Raw genomic sequence first — 24,374 nt, 5'->3', positions numbered from 1 at the left:
CTAAACTAATTCATGTAAAAGATAATTTTTACCAAATGTTACCAAAAAAATAAGCATTTTCTCTTAAACCAAGCCCATTAATCTATTCAAAATTTAATATTTTAGAACAAGGACTTTGAAGGAATACCATTATTTGATGGAAGTGGAAAACCTCTTTATGAAAAACCTGTGTACAGTGACAGTGGAGAAACTATTTTTGATGATCAAGGCAAACCAATAAATCCTATTGATGCTGATCGTAACTATGGAAAACCAATACAAAATGAAGATGGGACACCTTTATATAATAAAAATGGAAAGCCATTATATTACAAGGATGGGCACAGAGCATTTGGTAAACCATTGTATGATGATCTTGGCAAACCTATTTGTGATAGAGATGGAAAGCCATTATATGGCAAGCCAGTGTTTGGTGTTCCTATGTATGGCAATGATGGTCGACCTATTTGTGATGCTGATGGTAATCCACTGTTTGTTAGACCAGTTGATGGCCAACCTGTATGTGATAAAGAAGGAAGACCTTTGTTTGACAAAAAAGGAAAACCATTGTACCATCAAGAAGCCAATCCATTTTTCAATACAGATGGTGATCAATTACATGGTCAACCTGTCTTTGATAAAGATTGTCAACCTATCTACAATAATGATGGTAAACCAGTTTTTGACAAAGAAGGCAAGCAGTTTTATGATGAGGATGGTAAACCTGTGTATGACAAAACAGGTAAACCATTGTACAATAAACCAGCTTGTGACATAGATCAGAAGCCATTACTTGGAAGAGATGGCAAACCATTGTATGGAAAAGATGTTAAACCTCTATACTGGGAAGGAGTTTATGACAAGAATGGACAACCATATTTTGGAAAACTTTTTGACCATGATGGTAAACTTCATCCATTTGGAGTACCCAAAGTAAAAAAGGTTAGTATTTATTCTAAGGCCTACTAAAGAATAGATTATTCTAATTTTGAAATAAATTGTCTAAAAATCTATTTATTTAACCTATATTATCCCAAGGTCTCAAATTTTTATAATTTTTTTATATGGTTTAGCTTTTGGGCACTGAATGAAGGAATCACTGTATTTTTTTTTAAAATCAATACTTTTTTAAATATCGATTTTTTAAAAAACGTCCCATAAATGGGACGCTAGCAATGAACGGCCCCATGTACATTTATTGAAAAATAAAATCATTTATCACGAAATATGGCTAATCAAGCGAAAATTTAGCTGTATACTGATTTTGTATTGTTAGACTAATGATTACATTGTTTAGGACAGCTAAAAATACTGATAATGATCAATTGGGTTAGCCATACCATGGTCTAAAATGAGGAAATTATGTTCAAAAGTCTAGTTTTCTTTCAATCTAGCATCCATCAAAGTGAACAACACTTGGAAATAAGTAAAGCTGTGACTAGTACATCTAATTATATACACATGATCACAAATATTGTTATTATTCATCGAAACTGTAATATAATTAAATATAAATAATTGATTTTTTTGGGGGCGTACTTGAAATTTTCAGGGGTGGGGACTTAAATTTCAGGGAAAGGGTGGACATTGGTAAAAGTATGTTTTGTATATAAATTCCATTTTGTTCTGGGGGCAGAGCCCCACCCTCCTCCAAAATGATGTCTGAAAGAAACTCTGCCCTCAGTGAATTTGCAAAATACGATCCGGTCCAGTTCCATATGTCATCCAGCCATCTTCTCTTTTGTTACCCTTGCTATTCCCCCCCCCCCCCCCCCCTCACAGATGTACATTAGGACATCAAACATCTTATTTCTAAGGCACGGATCCGTCTCTGGGGGCTTGTATTGAGTGTTCATGGCTCTCATCCATGTATGCACCTCACTATGCGAACAGCTCCCAATCTAACACCAGGAATCTCCTTAAAAAGTTAACAAAGTAAAACTGGTATCGGGAACCTTTGGAGAGGAATATTATTGGGGCATGACAACTGTACACAGCTAATTCACATTTCTACTATATGTAGCTTAATCTCTCTTATATGAAGAGAGTTAACCAACCCCGCATGACTGAATCATTTCACCTAAATCGTGGCCATTGTTATTATTCTGGTTTGCTATAATTTTAATATTACGCGCTAGTAAATTTACAGCAATACTAAATTAGTTTGTATTCAATGGTATTAAATTCTTCAGTAAGTGTAATTCTGAAAACTTAAAAATAAAATGTAAGTTTTTCAATATTTGCAATTTTTAATACAATAATATATAAGAAAATATAGCTCAAGGTCATAGTTAAATATCTATAAATACTACTTAACACCCCAAAGTCAACAGTTAACGAAGTCAACAATTGTTTCACCATTAACAACCATTTAACATAAATATTTGCATCCGTGTTTCTCGCTAGTGTCCAATAAATGTGACGTTTGTGTAACAATCTGCATAAATATAGGTCAAGGTCATAATTAAATTCTATAAATACTACTTAACACCCCAAAGTCAGCAGTTAACAAAGTCAACAATTGTTTCACCATAAATAACCATTTAACATAAACATTTGCACCTGTGTTTCTCGCTAGTGTCCAATAAATGTGACGTTTGTGTAACAATCTACAAGGGGCCATTTGTTGCTAGCGTCCCACTTATGGGACACCTGTTGTACACTTGATATAACGAAGTAGTAAAAAAAAAATGTTATTCTTAAATTTTTATCAGATAGAAATATGGTACTGCTACAAGTTTCAAATGTTAATATTTTAGAAGATATGCATTTTCCTGTGCGCATGTTTACTTATTTCCGCCATTTTGACAAGTCTTGCAAATCCGGCACTATAACATTTTTCTAAATTAATTTTTTTCACAAAACACACACAAATTTAATAGTCTAGCCATTTTCAAATACAATGAAACATAATTTGTGTTTTAACTAGTTTTTAATAAATTTTAGCAAATTTTTTTACAAGCCTCCCATAAGTGGGACGCTAGCAGAATGTGGGTTAAAAATGCAAAATGCATTTTACAAAGGGAACTGCAGCAATACTTTTTAGAAGAGCTTGTTTTGTTGTTTCAATATTTATTGCAGTTATTTTAATAATTAGAATGCCATTAAAAGTATTCACTTTTAATCTTTCTAAAAAATCTTTGCTGGGCTATTAAAATTTTTACATTTATCTTATCTTAGAGATCTTGTTTTTGGCAAAGTCAAATTGAAAGTCAGTGTAATTCTTAGAAATATTTTAGGGAGAAATCAAATAAGGAAAATAATTTTATTCATTTACAGAAATTTCCAATGTAGTGGGATCAGACTATTTTTCTTATTTTAAACCTTTGATGACTCAACCGACATTGTCTTTCAAGGCTTTAGTCACTATCTGATCTAGCTAGATAATATTAATAAGTTACACTAAAGTTTCTAAAGAATATGATTTTTTAAATTCATTATCAATTGAAATTTTAATGATCAAAATCTAAAACTTACTAATTTTTGCAGACCTGACTTCACAAGCAAGCAAACATAATATAAAATTATGTAGTATTACTCACAAATAAACTACTGATAGAATAATTAAAACTCCATGACACTGAAACGAATGGGATGGTTGGCGGGTAGAGTGTGCGATTGCTTTCCCAAACATGAGTTCAAACCCCAGACTTGAGTCCGCAAAATGTCTCTATTCCACTCAGCTGGGCAAAGTGCTCACTACACTATCCCTTCATAATACTTCATATACACGGAAACAGGTGAACTCAACTTCTAATGCCCCATGGATCACTAGTTTCCTTTTTCACTTAAACCTATATTGGATATTGGACTAGGCTTCCTAGCAAGTTTGTAACTAATGTAAGAAATACACTGTCAATATTAAGCTCATCAAACATTGGCCAAATACTTCAGCCACTTCAGTTCATGAAATGACCACACTTGGGGTATCAGCCTTAACATGTAGAAATTTGTTTGTTCTAAACTGCAGAATAAATATTATGGCCTATTAAAAAAATTATAAATTTTCTATTGCTAATATTACTTTTACCTTACAGTATATTCAGAAACCATTATATCAGTATTGATGTTTGTGAATGTTTTGCATTTGTTTCTTCTGCTTTAGCAATGTTCTAATGTTATCATCCCTTAAAAATAGCAAAAACCTTAAAATATTTATAATCTAAATCTTTGTAATTTTAGGCAAAAGACACTCCAGACAGAGATGCTATACCATTATATGATAATGGTGGGAAAAATGTGTACTATAAACCAGTATACCAGTCTATAGATAAACCTCTTTATGATTCTAAGGGAAAACCCTTATATCCTTCTGATGCTAAGGAAAATGGAAAGCCATTATTAGGAGATGATGGTAAACAGTTGCTTGGTAAAGATGGAAGGCCTTTATTTTACAAAGATGGCCTAAATGCATTTGGCAAGCCATTATTTGATGCTGATGGTAAACCAATTTGTGATAGAGATGGAAAGCAGCTGTATGGAAAACCAGTTTATGGTGTACCAATGTTTGATATAGAAGGCAGACCAATTACAGATACTGATGGCAATCCCTTGTATGCCAGACCTGCTGAAGGAGAAGCAGTATGTGACAAAGATGGCAGGCCACTATTGGGTAATAATGGCAAACCATTATTGCATAAAGATGCTAAACCATTTTATGACAGAGGAGGTCATCAACTTCATGGAAAGCCTTTATATGATAAGGATGGACTACCTTTGTACGATGATGATGGGAGACCAGTATATGATAAAGATGGCAACTTATTTTTTGATGAAGATGGCAGGCCTGTACATGATGTCAATGGAAAGCCATTATATTCAAGGCCAGCTTGTGATCATTTTGGAAAACCAATTCAAGATAAAAATGGCAAACCAATGTTTGGTAAAGATGTCAGACCACTGTACTGGGAAGAAGTCTATGACAAAGATGGCAAGCCATTCTTTGGAAAATTATATGACAAGAATGGTCAGCTTCATCCTTATGGACTCGAGAATGCCAAAAAGGTTATTTTTAAAATGATTTCTATTAACAGTGTTTGTTTGATATTTATGTAAACACATCTACTTTGCACATCTACTTTGTGTGTGTATACACATATATACACATATATACACATATATACACATATATACACATATATACACATATATACACATATATACACATATATACACATATATATATACATATATATATATATATACATATATATATATATACATATATATATACATATATATACATATATATATATATATATATATATATATACATATATATATATATATATATATACATATATATATACATATATATATATATATATATATATATATATATATATATATATATATATATATATATATATATATATACATATATATATATATATATATACATATATATATATATGCATATATATATATATATATATTATATATATACATATATATATATATATATTATATATATACACATATATATATATATATATTATATATATACATATATATAAATATATATATAAATACATAAATATACATATATATATAAATATACATATATATATATAAATACATAAATATACATATAAATACATATATATATATATTTAGATAATTATATATATATATATATATATATAAATGTAAAGTATGTTTGCATGTGTGTCCTTTATGCATTACTGCACCTTTTATCCAATTGCCATCAAACTATAGGGAGTTGTTGAGAACGCTTCTGGGAAGGTTTCTGTGGAAATTCCTTTTTTAAATTTTAATTTGGAGGCTATAATTGCTGTCTTAATCAAACTAGGCACGTCCGCCTTCGCCCTGGCATTCGGCTTGAATATTTTTTTAGAACACTACAATAATAATGTTTCTTGTTAGGAAGCAACAAAGCAGGAGAGACTGGAAATTTCATCTCTTGTTGAGCAGCTTAGCATGTAATGCTTTCTATAATGTGTCCTGGTGTTTGTCAGTAGCAAATCTGGGTAGTTCAAACATCAAAATTATATACATACGAGCCGACCCGCGACATATCATACGCCGCTATATAGTTGTTTATTTTCTACTTTTCAGTAATTCATAATTTGTGAATTCGACAGTATCAATGCTGCCACTGAAAATATTTGCTTTAAAACACTATCAGTAGGTCGTTAAGGACGATACTACCCCCACGCTCCTTTCCCCCAACCCCTACCCTACACCCCCCCTCATGAAAGCAGCCTCCTCTTAGTTACCTTCCTTAAGTTTAAAATCGTTTCAAACTAAATCATCTGCCCCTAATAGCCATCACTAAACCTAGCTCTACGAATGTAAACATTTAGCGTGAACCACAGCTCACCAGCACCAGATCATGTAGGGGTGGGGAGGTAGGGAGCGCGCTTACAGCTTGTTTTCTAGCGTCCCCAAGAAAAGAATTATATATATATAGATAAAATTCTATTAATTTATCTATCTAGATAACTCACTCTATATATGTGTGTGTGAAATGTATATAATTATAATGGTGTTGAAATCATTTTATAAACATTTAACTGTCACAACAATGTTATTTCGTATGAAATATTGTGCACTACTGGTATTACATATTTGTTCCAACTATGGACATGACATAGTATGCCTGCTGTGGTGCAGGGAGGTTTATAGGGATCATTAACATTATTTTTGATAATTCTGTACAGATTCTCAAAGTTAGAAATCACAACTGACACAGTTCTAAGTTAATGATATCCAAGTTTATTTGTTATACGCACAAATTAATTTACTCCTCCTAATTCCAACTCTACTATCCTTCACAGTATTTCTGTTACCTAACTGTCAGACTATAACTATATACACTACTTAACAATCTACTCCACACTTTAATAAACTAATACACAATTTCTGCTCTACTGCTTCTCAATTACTTGACCAGCTCCTTACACACTTACAGTACACTATCTCAGGCGTAGTGGGGGGGGGGGACACATATGTCCCCGGGCGCCGACCTTAGGGGTCGCCAAAATGGGTTGGAAAAATAAATTGAAAGCTTGAGTGGGGGTGTGAATCGAAATCTTGAGAGGGGTGGGTGCAAATCGAAATCTTGACGGGGGGGGGGGGTGCAAATCAAAAGTTTGTCCCTGGGTGCCGGGAAGGGTTGCTATGCCTCTGCACTATCTCCATTCAAATCTGACCAACTGGTGACTTGACATCTCACTTCTCATCTCGTTAGTCTGACTATTCTATTGGTTCTTACTCCATCTCAACTGCTTGACCAATGGCTATCTGACCAACACTTTTTCCCTATTTTTTATCTATATCTAATGTTGCCTAAACATCACACCTTCTAAAAAATAAGCTAATGACACTAGTTCAAATTTTATTTTCCATATTTTTCATCAAAATAGAATATTAGTAACGAGTTCCTCATCAGCATTTCTTTAATGTCTAGGCTTATGAGTTGCTATTATCATAAACTGTATTACCAGCTATATTTTCAATAGTGTGAATTAATTTAATCAGTATACAAAGGTTTCACCATTTAACATAAAATCTATTCATAGCAATATTCAAGACAATATAATAAATATACATTGAATCCAGTACTATTAATAAATCTTTTGTATTTCTTATACATGAAAACCAAATGTATTAGTGAAATTTTTAGAGATTAATTTTAAAGCAGAAACTTTTTACATCTTAAATAGTTATTACGTGTGTTTGTTATTGTTTCATCCTTAACAGAAACTTAAATGACATTTTTGGTTCTATTTCATCTAAGAAAAATGTTACATGTTAGTTAATTTCAGCAAAACGTTTGTAAAAAAAAGTACAATACACTAATAGTAATGCTACCTAAGCACTTTTTGTCATTATTTTAAAAAAAAACACGCAAGTCTCAGATTGTAATTGAAATTTAAACATACTAAAGACTTATTATTTTAATTATTTTAGGACACTGATGGTTTTGATAAAGATGGTGTACCATTGTATGATGCGAATGGAAAACCACTATTTGATAAACCAGTATATCTTCAAGTAGGCAAACCACTCTTTGATGATAGAGGCAAACCTTTATATCCTAAAGAGGTACAAGGCAATTCAAAAGCATTGTTAGATGATTCAGGAAAACCTTTAGTTGACAAGAAAGGAAAACCATTGTTTTATAAAGAAGGTCATCAGGTGTTAGGCAAGCAGCTATTTGATAATCAGGGAAAACCATTGTGTGACTTAGAGGGCAAACCACTTTATGGTAGACCAGTATATGGAATTCCACTATTTGAAAAGGATGGCAAACCAGCTCTTGATTCTGATGGTAATCCACTTTATTCTAGACCGGAAGAAAACCAGTCTGTTTGTGATAAAGATGGAAGGCAATTATTTGATAAACAAGGCAAACCTTTGACTCACCAGGATGCCACACCATTTTATGACAGAGAAGGAAATCATTTACATGGCAAACCATTGTATGACAAAGATGGACTACCACTTTATAACAAAGATGGAAAACCAGTTTATGATAAAGATGGCAAACCATTTTATGACTCAGATGGAAAACCAATTCATGACAAAAGTGGAAAACCATTATATAGTAAACCAGCTTTTGATCCATTTGGGAAGCCACTGAAAAATTCTGATGGTAAACCATTGTATGGTAAAGATGTCAGACCTATTTACTGGGAAGATATCTATGATAAAGATGGGAAACCATTTTTTGACATTGTATATAGCAAAGATGGTAAACCACATCCTCAATTTATTGAAAGAACTGGACCAAAGAAAGTTAAGGTCATTATCTTTTTGAAATTATTAGACTTAATAATTCTTTTAAATCTCATATGGTGCTCTTGAAATAACCTCTTTCTTAAATAACATTTCAAGTTTATTTTTTAAATCATTTTTTTCTAAATGTTCCACATGTTTGTTTATTGGAAATTTTAAAATAAATTTCCATACATTTCTCATTGTAATATAGTATGTACACTTTTTTAATTTAGGGCAAGGATTATAAAGAGGATATTCCTTTATATGATACAAATGGTAAACCATTGTTTGATAAACCAGTATTCATTCAAGAAGGTAAACCTATATTTGATGAAAAGGGTAAACTATTACACCCTAAAGAAATACAAGGAACTGCTAAACCTCTTGAGGATGAAAAAGGCAAACCACTGCTTGACAAGAAGGGAAAACCATTGTTTTACAAAGATGGCCAGCAAGTATTTGGTAAACCGTTATATGATGAATATGGTAAACCAATGTGTGAAATGAATGGTAAACAGTTGTATGGCAAGCCAATTTATGGAATACCCTTAAAAGAAAAAGATGGAAAAATAATTCAGGATTCTGATGGTAGCCCTATAATGGTTAGACCCCTTGATGGTCAGCCCATTTGCAGTAAAGATGGTAAACAGTTACTAGATAGTGGTGGCAACCCACTGTTTCATGAAACTGCAACTCCATTGTATGATGAAAATGGAAACCACTTACATGGTAAACCATTGTATGATAAGGATGGTCTTCCACTTTATAATAGGGATGGCAAGCCAGTTTATGACAGAGAAGGGAAACCATTTTTCAATACTGATGGCAAACCAGTGTTGGACAAAAGTGGGAAACCTACATACAGTAAGCCAGCCTTCGATGACAATGGCAAATCCTTGCAAAATAATGAAGGTAAAGCACTACATGGCAAAGATTTTAGACCTGTCTACTGGGAAGAGATCTTTAATGAAGATGGAAAACCTTTTTTTGGTAAAGTTTACAGTCAAGATGGGAAACCCCATGCATATGCTATTGAAAGAGTTTTTATTCCAGATAAAGCAAAAAAGGTTCCTATGCATTTTTAATTATGGCTTGCATCATGGTACAGTGCTTTGTATAACTTGCTTTTCAATCAAGTAGGCCTACTTAAAAAAACTTATTCTTTCTAGATGGCACAAAAATAGCTGCATTCTATAATCCTTAGCAATAGTGCTGACCTTTTCTTCAACTTTCAAAGGCATTCAGCCAAAAGATTAGTATTAAAATTTATTTAGGCAACAGTAACTAACAAGTTGGTAAAGCATTTTTTATAGACCATCTCAAATGAGTTTTATAATATTAACCAATTATGAAATACATTCTCTGAGTTACAGCTGAGCTACTTTGAAAAAATGTAGTGTAATGTAACCACTTTTATGTACTGCATTTACTACTCTTTAACATGTACTTAATCAACTATATCTTTCTACATATTTTATGCACTCTTTAGATAGTTATAAATACATACATATTATTATAAATATATACATACTCATATATAAATGCACATTATACACACCCGTTATATACACCTGGGTAGTGTTAGGTAGATACTACTTTTTTTTTTAAGTAAAGCACAAGCCAGTTTTTGCGGCAATGTTAGGTCTGAGTTTATAAAATTATAATATACATTATTCATGTGTGGTTTAATTGAAAACCCAAGATTTCAAATGAACAACAGTTGCACAATTTCAGGACTAGTAACACCATATTTAAATAGCTTTATTACAAAATTGGATATTATGATTTAACTACATTTAATAAAAGAATTAGATTTGAAAGCTGTATACTGTTTTGAGTGCTCAAGGATCATTAACCTGCAAGCACCAAATCAATTTAATCCTTTGCTGTGTTTACTTATACAGGTCGTTGGCCTGTTTGATGGTTTTAATTGAATTTATTGAATATACCTAGAGCAATTTTTATGTTTATGGGTATTTTTTAAAAATTATTCATTCTTTATAGCATTTTGTGCATTCACAATTTTTTATAAATATTTCAATTCATCATTTCCTGAATGCTCAATAACATCCTGATTTAAGTCTTTTTTTTTTTTTTACTAACCAGCTATTAGCTTGAATTGAACAATTGCTTTTATTTTAAACTACTATAGATAGCCTGCTTTATTTAGTTTCTATTAATCTTGTTAAATTGATTTTAATCAAATCTTTAAAAATAGGATATCAGTTTTTAATTTTAAAATTTGTTGACAAATATAAATTGTGTACTTTCTTACCATTTTATAGGCTCATCTTGTAGATTCAGTTTCACCCTTTACAATTGGATTTGGAGTTGGTAAGGGTGATATGACAGGTGTTGTTGGTGAAGAGAAAGAAATAGATAATAAACAGCGTTATATGCCAATACCAAAGGCTATAAAAGTAAGAGTGTTCTTGAATATTTTTAATATATGGCCACTATTAAAACATTTAAATAAAAGATCTTTAATATTTATATTATTACAAGTTGAACAAATCAATCATTTTTTCTTTCAAGGCAACAAGAGAAAGCCTTAAAACTGGGTTTGGTGATTTCTTCAATCCAGCAGCCACAAGTACAGTTGGAAGGGGTAAAGTTCCACCTCCAGTACCACCAAAAGCAAACCATGGTTTAGACGACAGCTTTAATGTGAGTGTTAAAACATTTTTTTTTCTCCATTAAAAAACACATTTTTGTCTTTAATGTGCAGTTTTAAGTTTATTTTCATAATTTAAAATACTGCTATTATTATTATTCAGGTTTTACTTTTTATTTTTATTTAAAATCCCTTTGAGCTGCATTATTTACTTATTAATATTAATTTTATCACTACTTAAACCTTTGAGCCTGACAAGCCGGAAAACCTGCTTCAAGATCAGGCATATATGTCCGAAAAGCCGGTTTTCCGGCCCGATGATCTAGCTTCATAGTCCTAGGGGCTGGTATACCGTTTTATTAAATTGGGTTGGTGTTTAGATGTGTCACATTTGGTTTAGGGCTCATGCTTGTTTTGTTTATTTTTATGTTTGTGTTTATGTATGTATATATATTCTATATTTGCATATATACATTACATTTAATATATTAACAAGACCCTGGCAACACCATATATATGATGCTGAATAAACAGATGCAGATTGTCTTGAAATTTAGTGTTGAATTTTAACTGTATTCTACTTAAAAAGACACAATTTTTTTCAAGATGATGTTTATTTTTTGCATTAAGATCTGTTAAAATAATTTTCCTCATGGTTTATTGCATATTTTTGAAAATTTGATTCATAATACTAAGCTTTTTTCACTTAACAAATTTTTGCTAGGTTATTTTTGTTTTGAGTAGCTCATTCTTTTTAAATTCACAAATTATCAGTATAAAATTACTCTGTGCAGTAGGTTACTGAGTAAGAGCTTCTAGTGGGTGCTCAATTTAGTAAATGCCTAAGCGGCTTACTAAAAAGGTTTGATTTGACACAATTCCATAGGTAGACGTGGTGGCTACTCATTAACCCTCTAGCTACAGATTTTAGTTCCTACAATCTTCTTCTTTTTTTTTCTTCTGTAACAAATGTCTTATTGACTTGAAAATTTTGTTTGACTAAATCATCTGCTTAAGTGTGAACAAGATTCTTTTGGTTAAAAAGGTCAAATGATTATTATATATGAATATACAATCTAGAAATCTGTGTAGCCTACTCTGCAGTTTAAGTAGTCTGTAAAAGAAAACGTTGTTTAGACACTTTTTCTTGGAGAAAGTGGATATTGGCATATGCAGCAATTGCTTTATGTTACATGAGGAATTTCAGTTTAGGTTCACTTCGTTGGCTTTATGAAGTTTGTGACACTTACATGATCACTTCTACTTACATAGAAGAAATAGTAAAGTTTGATGAAACTTTTCGTAAGCTTTATCATGTCATCATATCTCATTCTGTGAGTCACTTAAAGTAAAAGACACCAGCCATCCCTTTTATGGCTTACCCATACCTTGTGTTATTTGAAGCACACAATTGATTGTCATTTGGTGACAATGATAAACATTCACTCTATTAGCTCTGTAATTGTTGTCAATTGTTCTCCTTGTAAATATATGTTAAAGCAAATTCAGTTATCTTTTTAAAAATTCTATTATTTGTATTGCACATATTGTTTACTATTATTACTTATGTAATTTGATAAAGGTTTCACTTTTAACCATATCTTCCTTCTGTTTTTTCAAATTTAAACGCCATAACTGTGTGGGTGTAGATGTGTGCTGAGTGTCCTCCTTGTGAATTACCAGAATATAATATCAGCATTGTGAAAACTCCACCTAAAGTGTTAATCACTGTAGCAGCTTAAACAATTTATTTAATTTTTATGGCCAACATAAAACAGTGTGGTTTTATTTTAACTATTACCTTTGTACTACCCTGTTGCATAATGTTGCACTTGTAATTTTATGTACATATTTTTTTTAGTTAGTGGAAAAGTCATAAATTATTGCATGTAATTCAGAGTTATACTAAAGTTATACTAAAGTAGTTCATTATTACGTTAAAGTGAGTTCATAGTTAATGTTAAGTCTGCGTATTCTATTTCATGTCTGTCAATACATTCTTAGTTTTCATGTCTGATGGTTCTTTGTTTTTCATTCCTTTTCTCTCATTCCCCAACCCTACGTTCTTCCGTGCCTGATGTCTGAACATGTCCTATATCCTTTGGGGTTATGGGGTTCTAGCCACCAACAGTTGCCACGGAAAAAGTCAAATACAACCCAAACTTCTCTGATGTGCTAATGTCCAGCAGGAATATTCCGCTGGTGAAAACAGAGACACGTACAGTCACTTATGAGCGTAACAACTTTCTGCCTGACCTGGATGATGGCATACTGGTCAGTGCACAGTCTCACAGCACAAAATTACAGACTATTGAAACAACGACTGTAAGTGATATTGAATCATTTAAAAAAGATGATGGAAAAACAAATTTTAAAATGTTAAGTTATCAGAACCGTTGCACAGGGATAATTTTTTCTCTATTTGATTACAATAAAATTAAATATTTCAATACATTGTTTTAAGTTGCCAAATATTGGAGAAATGTCAGGGCTGTCCAAATGTTTCACAGATATTAAGAGAACATTATTAAATAGGACAACCTTAAATGTGAAATTAAAAGTGAATATTTTTTTTTTTTTTTAGAAATGTTATTACTTTATTGAATTCTTTTACTTAATTCCTAACTTTTGCATCTCCATGTGTAAATTTAAAAAATGCCCAATTCATATTTTTAATAATAGGCATGAAAATTCTATATAGTCATACTAAATTTTTGAAAACATAATTTAAAAAATATGGCAAGCGATAAAATTATAGTTTCATTTGTAAAAATTTAAGCCATTTGAGAACCATGGATTACACTAATTTTTATATTTTTGTACCAAATACATTCGGTTGAAAAGCAGTTAAGAATTATTTTATCAAGTATTTTCAAAAATTGCCCTCAACCTCTCCTAGAATTCAACCAGAATGGCCAGGGAGAGTAAAACGATAAAAGTCAGAACAATTGTTTTCCATGAAAAAAATACACAATAGTGATCTATGGTGCATAGTGTAGTATTGTAACATCACAATACACGGACTCTACTAATCCAAATTAAAAATAAAAGTGTTTGCTAAATTACTATTATATTACTAGTAATTATTTCTTTGACTATTTATAGCGCAGCCTTAATGAAAGTAATTTTGTACTTAATTACACACGTTATAAAATGTTCAATTTCGGTTGAAAAATATGCTTTCTGGCAACAAAAATATGGAACCATTTGGAACCAGCTTTTCAAGCCTATTATAACATTTAAATGTCTTCTGAGTGTATGTCTAGAAATGTGTTTTTAATTTAACTAATAAACAACTTAAATTTAACCTTTGCATTGTTTAATAATGAACTCTTGTTCATTACATAATTTTGTTACAATTTTTTTAATTGTAATTTAACTACTATTAATAACTAGCAGTTCATGTACCATGCTAATAGCTTCACTTTCATATTATTTGATTTTATATTCTCCTTTGTAATTTATCTTACCAATTGTAAATTGATTGCAGAATCTTTTTCTTCTAAGATAATATAATGGTACATTATAGTTTGATGTTCCTAATCATTACATGATCCATTTATATAATAATGAGGTTTATTTAAAACTACTTAGAGATCATACAGATGTGGAATGGATTCACCTGTCAGTGCAGACAAAATTAAAGAGTTCTCCTTTCACATCTAAATACAGGATCTGCTTTCTCCCTTCTCTAGTAGTTCATCAATAGGCTACATAAACTAATATTCTAATGAATGTAAGCACAACTGCTTGATCCTCAAAGGCCACCAACATTACTTTTATCTTAACCTGGACTGAATAATTTTGAATCAACATCAGATACTCTTATTTATTGGATAATCTCAATATTTTGCAATATTTTTGCCATACTTACAATTCAAAGTGAAACATTCTTACAAATACTCAAATAAAACCAGATCTGTAAACTGATCTATGCTTTTGTTTCGGTGCTATGTGCAGACCATGTATAGAAAAGTAGACATTTAAAAAAATTTAGACAACCTTTTAACCTAATATATAGTCCCCTTCCACCCACCACACATCCTCATTATTGTGATTATAGTGCCTTTGTTTTGGGTAATATATAATATTTCTGTCAAGTTTTGAGAGCTGTGTGTTATTTTCTGCCTGATAAAAAGCATGGCTTTTTAAAATTGTTTAATTAGTTACAAGTTATTTAATTAGTTAATTTCAGTTGAAAATTTTACAGCCCATTTAGAGACGGACAGCTGTTGTCAATTGTGATAGTTATATTATATTAGATGAGCCTATGTAGCCTTACTGATTATAATTATATACATTTATTTGTATCCTTATAAATATAAAATGAAAAAGTGATGTGGAAACACTTTGGACAGCCCTTGTTTTCATGTTTATACTGATGGAGTAATTACAAAATATCAAAACAGATAATTAAACTATGTATTATTGCAGTACAAGACTGAAAGAGATGGAATTGAAGAGCTTAGAGTTGTGCAGAAGGTGGTTATGTCAGGTGATGAAGATGAAGACTTTGACTTTGATGCTGTGAGTAATTTTTAAAAAATCTATTGTCACTTTTTCTTTAAACCTCCCCTTAAAAAAAAGTATACTAGATATTTAAATTACTGCTTTAAAGTTGGTGCCATTGAAACAGTTTTAAAGTGGTATGTAACCTGCTTAAGTAAGAGACAATATTTCCCAGTTAGTATTTGCTTGATTCTTTTACCATTGGGGGTTTACCTTTGAGGCATGGTAATTATCAAACCACAGAACTAGGCAATATAGTTAGCTTTATAAAAAGATCCCTTACTGATTAAAATCTGTTAATTGAAAAATAATTGTGTAATTAAAGCAGAAAAAAATTCAAAATACACTGAAATAGAATAGAAAATTTCCTTTTATTTATAGAGTGCAGCTTTTATTTTTCATTTTATACTTATTTAAGATATTTTATATTTAAAAAAATGAAGCACTTCTATCAAGCAGTTTTGGCTATAAGGATACTTCCATCATAAAAACATGTAATGTTTAGTATTTAGTTTGGTTCACAGTTAAAGCAATTAAAGTAGATATAACTGGATATACTTACATAATGTGTTCAATGGGAAAGTAAAATATTAACTCCATTTATAAAAATTATTTAGCAGGCAATTGAATTGAACTTACTACCTGATAAAAAAGGTATTTAAGATTATTTTCAACTTTTACTTATTTTATTTTTATCACACAGGCACTGGTTGATGCTATAAGATCTGTGACAGAATTTAACCCTGATATGTCAGTAGAAAGAATAGAATGTGTTCAGCAGATAGAAGATGTTAAAAATGGAAAATGAGAGTAGCTTGTAAGTAGTATTTGTAAGTTTCTTTAAATATTATTTTGATTCTATAGTCCATAGTCAAAATCACCTTTTTTATATGGTGGAAAACAAATCCTATTCCTAAAAGCCTAGTTTTAGGGTTAACTTTTGTAATTTTCCCAAGTAACAAATATTGACATATTGTATATCAGTTTTGCTTCTGAACAATCGAGGAATTCAAAAAACTAAAAAGTAATAACCCCAGACATTGACCTAATATTCAAAATGTATGTGAACCACACTCAACTGAAAACATTTTTTTCACATTTAATTGCAGTGAGGTCTAAAAATTTACAATATCTACAACATAAATACACCAAGTGCTACAAGAGCATACATTTATTTATAATTGTATTAAACTTTAAAAAAATATACCAGTTTATAGCTTATTTCTATAAATAATCTTGGAAAAAAAATGGACGCCATTCTCCTTAAAAATTTCCAAAATTTATGCTTTTAGAAACACTCTGGGATAAAAAATAAATAAATAAAGAGGAAACATTATAAGTAAAATATGTCTAAACTAGCTGTTACTTTAGTTGCAGTACTAACATGAATTATTATAATAGTCTAGTACAGGGGTCTCCAAACTTTTCAGTCCGAGGGCCTCATTAACTATCAAATTTCAGTTCGGGGGCCAGTTTCTTTCAGGCATGTCTTTGATTTTTCTGGGCAAAGTTCCTCAGCCATCACCAACAAATGATTTTTCTTGGACAAAAAGATCCAGCGGGCCGGATGAGAGGACTTCGAGGGCCGCATCCGGCCCGCGGGCCGTAGTTTTGAGACCCCTGGTCTAGTACTTTAAACGTTAATTAAAATTACCAACTGCCCGTAACCTAACTTCTAGACTAGGTGAACCAGGTGTTAAAGAGCATCAACACAATTTTATTTGAATAGGTACAGTACAGAACATAAGTTATAACTAGAGCTGGTCCATAGACCAATTCAAATGTTTCAATGCAGTCTTTAAAATGCTACTTATAGATCAGATGCATTTAACAAATTAAAAACATAAGGTTTAGAATCTAAGAGCAGTGACCTAATTTTACTGAAAATTCAATTTACATGATTGCCAAATACACAATTTTTAAAATGTGCTAGAATTCCAATCTAGGAGCAAAATAACTTCAGAAATGTGAAACTGTAGCTTATGCTTAGATGTGTATTGAGAATTGGATCCAGCACCAATTTGTAAATATATTGATACATCTTTTTTAAATAATAAAAACTACTAAAAATTAAAAGAATTTGCAGTGTGCTAGTGTCTCATTTTAAAACGTGTTGGTAATTTCGCCGGCGCGGTAAGCCACACAGGTTTCTTATCAATGAGACAAATTTTAAACATGTGAAACAAAAGTAGGTCTTCCTGAAAAAAGTTAAATGTTTCAACAACAGCCTCCACTTGATTCAAAACTTAACAGGCATAAATTTAGAGTGCATGAGAAATAACAAATTAATATTTCTTCAAAGCAACAGTTAAAATAAAAATAGAACTTTACAGTTCTATTTTCTTCTGGCTGTAGTTTTTAAGAAATATTAATATTTTTCTCATGCATTCAAACCATCATATCTATTTTTTCTAACAATAAACATTAGATTAATAAAGACTCGATAATTTTCAGCATTAGCCCTTGACATCATTTCAGGGAAAAAGACTTGTGAGAAGGTTACAGGAAGGCTATAATCCTATTTCAGACTGGAAAATCTTTATTTTGAAATAATTACATTATCAATTAAATAAGATTTAAAACAAATGGTTTTAAGTTAAAACCAAAATTTTAAAACTTAAAACATTGAAGTATCATAATTGTCCGCATTTTTTAAAATTTAAAAGTTAAAGATTCAATTTTCTTAAAATGCAAAAAAAATTATGTATCAATAACAAGCTTTTATGTAATAATGCACACAAAAAAAAAGAGAAAATTAAAGATTTTCTTTAAATATATAATACACTACTATTTAAATAAATATAAAGAAATGCATGGGTCACTATATTATCTTTTGGATACCTTTACTAATAAGTAGGAAATACCCACTCTTTTCTTTATAGTTATTTGAATAGTAGTTATGTATTATAAAATATATTTAAAGAAAATCATTTATTTTCTCCTTTTTAGTGAATTATTACATAACGTATTAAACATTTTGTAAGCAATTTTTTCAGTACTTCAAAATGAATAGAAACAATTCCCCACATAGGAACATGATAATGCACATATAATTGTTTTTGATAACAGTAGGCCACCTTACTAATTTCAAAATTTTTAATCAATTCATAAAAGTCATCCAGTTAAGTCAAGTTTGAATTTAAGAGAAATTTGTTGGTTTAAAGTACTCAAAACTTTGCTAGCCCAATTTGGTCTAGACAGAAAGACAGACATGACAAGGAAGCAAGTTAATTAAAAACTTGTAAAAAGAACCCCTTTTTTTTACATTTATTCTTTGTAGCATTCATTTCTTAATGTATAAAAAATCCATATAAAGTAATCTAATCATAAAAAGTATGGTTCCTTAGCTTATTTTGAAGTATAAACTTCGTAGATCCCTTCCGATGTGATTTTCATACCTTGTCTGCATGAAATATTGTCCAAAACTAATTCTGCAAATATATTGCCCCTGAAGCTTCTTAAGATGTATCTCTATCCATTAATATCAACAAAATCTAACCATGTCTAGTTTAGAAATACGCCTATCACTGTAAATATCTGTTTTCTACCAAATAATACATTTATCCTTCAAATAATATTAAATTTTTTTTTAAAAGTGTCATTTTTTTTTCACTAGGCACTCTACACCTTGTTTTGTAAGAGAAGCATGGATATGTATAACTTCCAAATATATACAGCACACCAGTCAGTACAGTACAAGATTCATTTAAGTTTTGTTAGATTTAGTTGCTTCAATTCATATTAAAATGTGACAGTAGATCAATTATTTTGTAGATTTTATTCATAGCTTTATTTAGGTTATAACAAGTTTTGTTTGGTTTTAAAAATTGTTGGGCTAGAAAGGATTTTGCCAAAAGTATATTTTAGTTTGTTGTAAGCATGATACATTTATTTCTTTTAATTGCTATTATGTGCCTATTTAACAGATAATTTCAAATTTTTGCCTGACTTTGTTGCAGAACTATTATTTGTGTAAAGTACATTTAAGGATATTTCAATTAATTGTAAATGCCTAAACATAACTAGAACTTTAAAGTACGAAACAGGTTTTCATTGGCTTTAATATAGTTTTTTTTTATATTTAAATGTAAAAAATTTCCAGATGTAAAAATGCTGCTTTGTCTGTTAAATTAAAAATCCTCTCATCTGTTAGGACATAAATTAACATTTTTCAAATAAAAGTTTTTTATGTAGATTTCATCTATTAAAAATGTTAACAGGCTCATCAACATCCCGACTTTGTTGAAGTTTATTTAAGTTTGGAGTCTCACGATGGGTAAAATTTCACAGACACATTAATTCCTTGTAGTTTGGTAAATCCTGCTCTTCATTATAGTCTAATCCAGAACTTCACAGTTTAAAAGTAGAATACCATGTATTACTTGCAACTTTTACTGTTTAATCCTAATTAATTGGATGCTTTTTCCTGATGCTTGTTTATTTTAGTAGCAAAAATATTTGATTACCTTTGAAAAATTGTAAACAACTCAATCTGTAGCAAAAACAATAGTTAAACTAAATATCAATTGTAAATCATTACTGTAAAATATTGATTTTAACCTTAATGTTAAGCTTTTAATTGTGATTGTTAAATGTATACCAATGTTGAATTTTTAAATGTTACTTTTCATCATTCCATGTCTTGTTTTTGATGACACTTTTAAAAAAAAATCCTTCATAATCATGGCAAGCTTTTTTTTTAAAAAAAAAATACAGTGGTGCTTTTTTCATGGGAATTTGTGTCTTTAGATTGTATGTATTTCTGGTAACTGTTGCTAAGGTTAGAAAATTTGCTGCTTTTTATTTTAATAATTATCAATTTCAAAACAGAAAAATTAATAATTTTAGTCCAAACTTTTAAAATAGAATGCGCTTTGTGTATTGATTGTATAAGCCTGAACAAGTTGCATTGGTTTTTTTTTGTTTTGGAGGAAAATATGGAAGAAAAGTGGTAATGAAATTTTTTTTTGTACAATGCAATCTTCTATGAGATGGCAATAAATATGTGCGATTCTGTGAATGTTAAAATTTTGTGTGGTCTCCTTCACTATATTGAATATGCTTTCCGTCAGTCAAAAGATACCTTTCTTTATCATGTACATTTTTTAAAATCAAGGTTCAATAAGAAAAAAATAAATTATTGCACAAGCGATCATTATTGATTTAATTAAATAAATTAGCTGAGTGATTGAAAGACCATTATAATATCATAAACAATTAGAAGAAACTTTGATTGATGTAAACACTGTCAAAACTCATTGAAATTTAAAATATCTTAACATTCCAGATCTTTTTTTCTCTTTTGTAACTTTGGTAAATTTAGTGCTGCAAATTCTTTCATTCTGGCAGGAATCATTGTGTAAAAATGTGTACCTCCGCTGTTCTGTTGCTTTATCAACATGTATGATTTTATTTTCAAATATCTATTTCTAATAAAAATTTAAAATTTTAATTTTTCTGTTATTTGTATGACAATACTAAAAATTCGAATGAAAAAAATCATTTACATTGTACTTGGCCGGCCAATGTGCACACTGGCCGGGATGTCCTGGCCAATGTCCTATCTAGACTAAGTTGTGATCGCCTTTTCATTATACTGGGTGCAGTTTCATTGTGAGTAACGTATTGTTTGGCTCTTGTTTGGATAGCATTCTTTATGCAATGCGACATGGACTAAAAGGACCGTCAGATCAAGAGACAGACATACCAGATGGCTGCCAAAATAAATAATCCAAATCTTAATGGAAAAGAATTAGTGAATTAAGTTAGTTCTGAACTAAAGAACATGTGGCATGAACTTAAACTAGTTCGCAGAAAACGAAGGCATAGCCAAAGCGAATGTTCAGTAGAACGTGCCAACTAAGATGCTCAAAACATGATGACCAGGATGCAGACGAATGAATCAGCTTATTGGGTTGAAAGTCTTAAATTCATTCAATTTATGAAAAACCGTAATTTTCATCAAAGAATCCAACAATTGCCATACGAAACCTTATTTGGGTGTAAAGCAAAAGTGCGACTTAGCACTTCAAATGTACAAAGAGATGCTCTCGATAATTTAACTACTGAGGAAGATCTTGAGAACATTGAACAAGAAATGGAGGTTGTCATAAATGCAACGACATCCTCAGCTAACACATATGCTGCCGTTGCGCAACGTCCAGACCAGCTGCGGGACAATAATAAGGCCTACAGATTCTGTGTAGTTTGTGAAAAATATTGTAGTGCAGCCCATTCATGTGGAACCTGTGGCAACGATGACCATGCAATATGCGGAATAGCCAATGAAGCAGATGAAGAGTACGGAGGGAACATTACTTGTAGATTATGTCACAATAAACAAGAAATTATGGCCAACAGGTCAGCAGCTCATACTAGCTTGCAAACTCAAGGTGCTAAGATGCTAAAAAAATTAAACAAGCTGAAGTGGGAGATACTGGTCACATTCGTATTCCAGATGTTGACAGAGGTCGCGGTGATCCCTGAAGCGTCATTGCAGTTATCATGAGCGTCTAGGGCCCTTTCTACAATCTAGGAACGGAACATGGTGTATTTAAACAACTATATGCTAGAAGTGAGTTTTCAATTCTTCACGAAAAACTGCTCTCATTGTCTCTCGTTGGCACTGAGGAAAAATCACTCCGAACTATCGCATCTTCACAATCACTGACCGGCGGCCAAGGCTACATTACTACAACTAGTGCAACTGCACAACCTAGTGCACAACAAATCGCTGCAAATTGCAAATGTAAAAATAACAATGTATAAAAAAACAAAATCTGCTCATGATCTTCTAATTCGGACTTTGACCGGTCGTCCCTAGCCAGATGATCTTCTAATTCGGACTGGCCAGTCCGCCGATAGGCCGGCCGAAGGCCAAAATCAAGAGCCATTTCATACGTTGGCCGGTCCACGATGGCAGGTCCGTGGATTGGCCGGCCAAAGGCCGAAATGAAGTAAAGTTTTGGACTTTGACCGGTCAATGGGAGACAATATTGGCCAATGCGCGCTTTGGCCGTCTTCGGGCTTTGACCGTAACCTATATATGCGTGTTATGTTATATGAAAAACAAGTAGGCCTAAACAAATGCTAGTAAAATACGCTAGTGTTCCAAGATAAAAAAAAAATTTCAACTGATGGAGATTTAGCAAAATTATTTTTACACGCTTAGCGTTTGTATTAAGAGGCTCACTCTGTATTATCTAAGCTTGTTGGATATCCCCATAAACATGTGAAAAATAAACTAGTCTAATTCCATCAGGAAACAAAGAAAGGACTAGATCTATTTGGCACATTCAATTAAAAGAGAAAAAAACTTTTAGAAAAGTTCTTCTACAGAATAAAAAGAAAACAAAGAATATCTCAAACCACTCTTGGTGGAACAACCTTGAATATTTACAGAATATTTAAATACTAGCGCCACATTGCGTATAGTAACAAAACCTCAATTAGTCTGGCGACGAATTTGTCTAACATGTTTAGGTAGGAGTGTGTTTAAAATTGTTTAATGAAATTAATAAAAAAAATATAAACGTTAGGCTTAAATTGCGAAACATATAGGAGAATAATATTCAATTACTTCTTTTACTTAATTGTTGATTTTCACTATAAAAACTAAAGTTTTAATGTTTGCATCACAAGCTTCAATTATATTTTTTTTTTTTTACAAAATAACTTAAACGTGCACACATTAAATTATAAATATAAATACCAGCTATCATCACCTCATACCCAGACAATTTTTATATAAAGCCGACGCTCCCTAAAATAACACAGTCCTGACCAGTTTTTTGTTACGAAATGACACGACTACCTCATTGTAGTTTAAAGTTATGATTCTCTAAACTTCAACGTGAAAGTGAGGATACTTTAACTTGCTTGCATTACATGTTGTCTGGATCACTGTATTAAAGATAAATAAATATCAGATTCTTGTGTGTGTGTCGGTACCTGATTGGTTAAATAGCCCGCTTCTGGTGGCCGAAAATTTAAGAGCTAATCCTGCTATTTTCATATAGTTAAGTCCACTAGACCTACTAAACGTGGTATAAGTGATACAGCATGACGATTGCTACTGCTTTGTTACTTTGTTTAACCTAAAGGATAATTTAAAACTGTAATACACACTTTTCGAAACTGCTCTAAAGACACGACCTAAAACTAGCGTACCCGTCGCGCTCGTTTTTATTAGTTTCATTAAAGCTTGCCAATCGTTTATTTTTAGACGTGTGACCTTGTTTTCTAGCCTGTAGCTCTAGAGTGCAAACCCAATACGTCCCTGACACTGTGGCAGTCGCCGAGATGTATTCCAACTCATTATTAATGAGCACTTCGTGGTGTCGCCCCCCCCCCCCCCCCCCCAAGAAAAAAGAATATATATATATATATATATATATATATATATATATATATATATATATATCGACCTACATAGCATAGGCCTATTTATAATTTAAATATATGCCACATACACGTATGTTTATAAGCTTTAATTACTGCAGATGTAATAGTAACGATGTTTATTTAT

General features: G+C 31.3%; 1 protein-coding gene across 6 annotated transcripts in view; it reads left to right on the top strand.

Annotated features, from left to right (window-relative positions):
- Positions 1-21,299, top strand: part of LOC131949407 (mesocentin) — a 77,885-nt gene extending 56,586 nt beyond the window's left edge. For 4 of the 6 annotated variants that reach the window (XM_059311306.1, XM_059311296.1, XM_059311323.1 and 1 more), the window contains 10 exons: positions 106-921; positions 4,162-4,983; positions 7,915-8,748; positions 8,958-9,791; positions 11,010-11,144; positions 11,260-11,391; positions 13,460-13,663; positions 15,773-15,865; positions 16,551-16,664; positions 19,464-21,299. In XM_059311306.1, coding sequence (XP_059167289.1) covers positions 106-921; positions 4,162-4,983; positions 7,915-8,748; positions 8,958-9,791; positions 11,010-11,144; positions 11,260-11,391; positions 13,460-13,663; positions 15,773-15,865; positions 16,551-16,655 — 3,975 coding nt within the window. In that variant the 3' untranslated portion in view covers positions 16,656-16,664; positions 19,464-21,299. The remainder of the gene's footprint in view (positions 1-105; positions 922-4,161; positions 4,984-7,914; positions 8,749-8,957; positions 9,792-11,009; positions 11,145-11,259; positions 11,392-13,459; positions 13,664-15,772; positions 15,866-16,550; positions 16,665-19,463) is intronic. The other 2 variants (XM_059311339.1, XM_059311332.1) reach the window with 2 other exon arrangements.
- Positions 21,300-24,374: the final 3,075 nt, after the last annotated feature.

The sequence above is a fragment of the Physella acuta genome, unplaced genomic scaffold (assembly GCF_028476545.2).
Source record: "Physella acuta isolate Inbredline_101_S28 unplaced genomic scaffold, ASM2847654v3 ptg000061l, whole genome shotgun sequence".
NCBI classification, from domain to species: Eukaryota; Metazoa; Mollusca; class Gastropoda; family Physidae; genus Physella; species Physella acuta.
The sequence above is the reverse complement of the archived record's forward strand: the minus strand, read 5'-3'. Positions and strand labels throughout refer to the sequence as shown.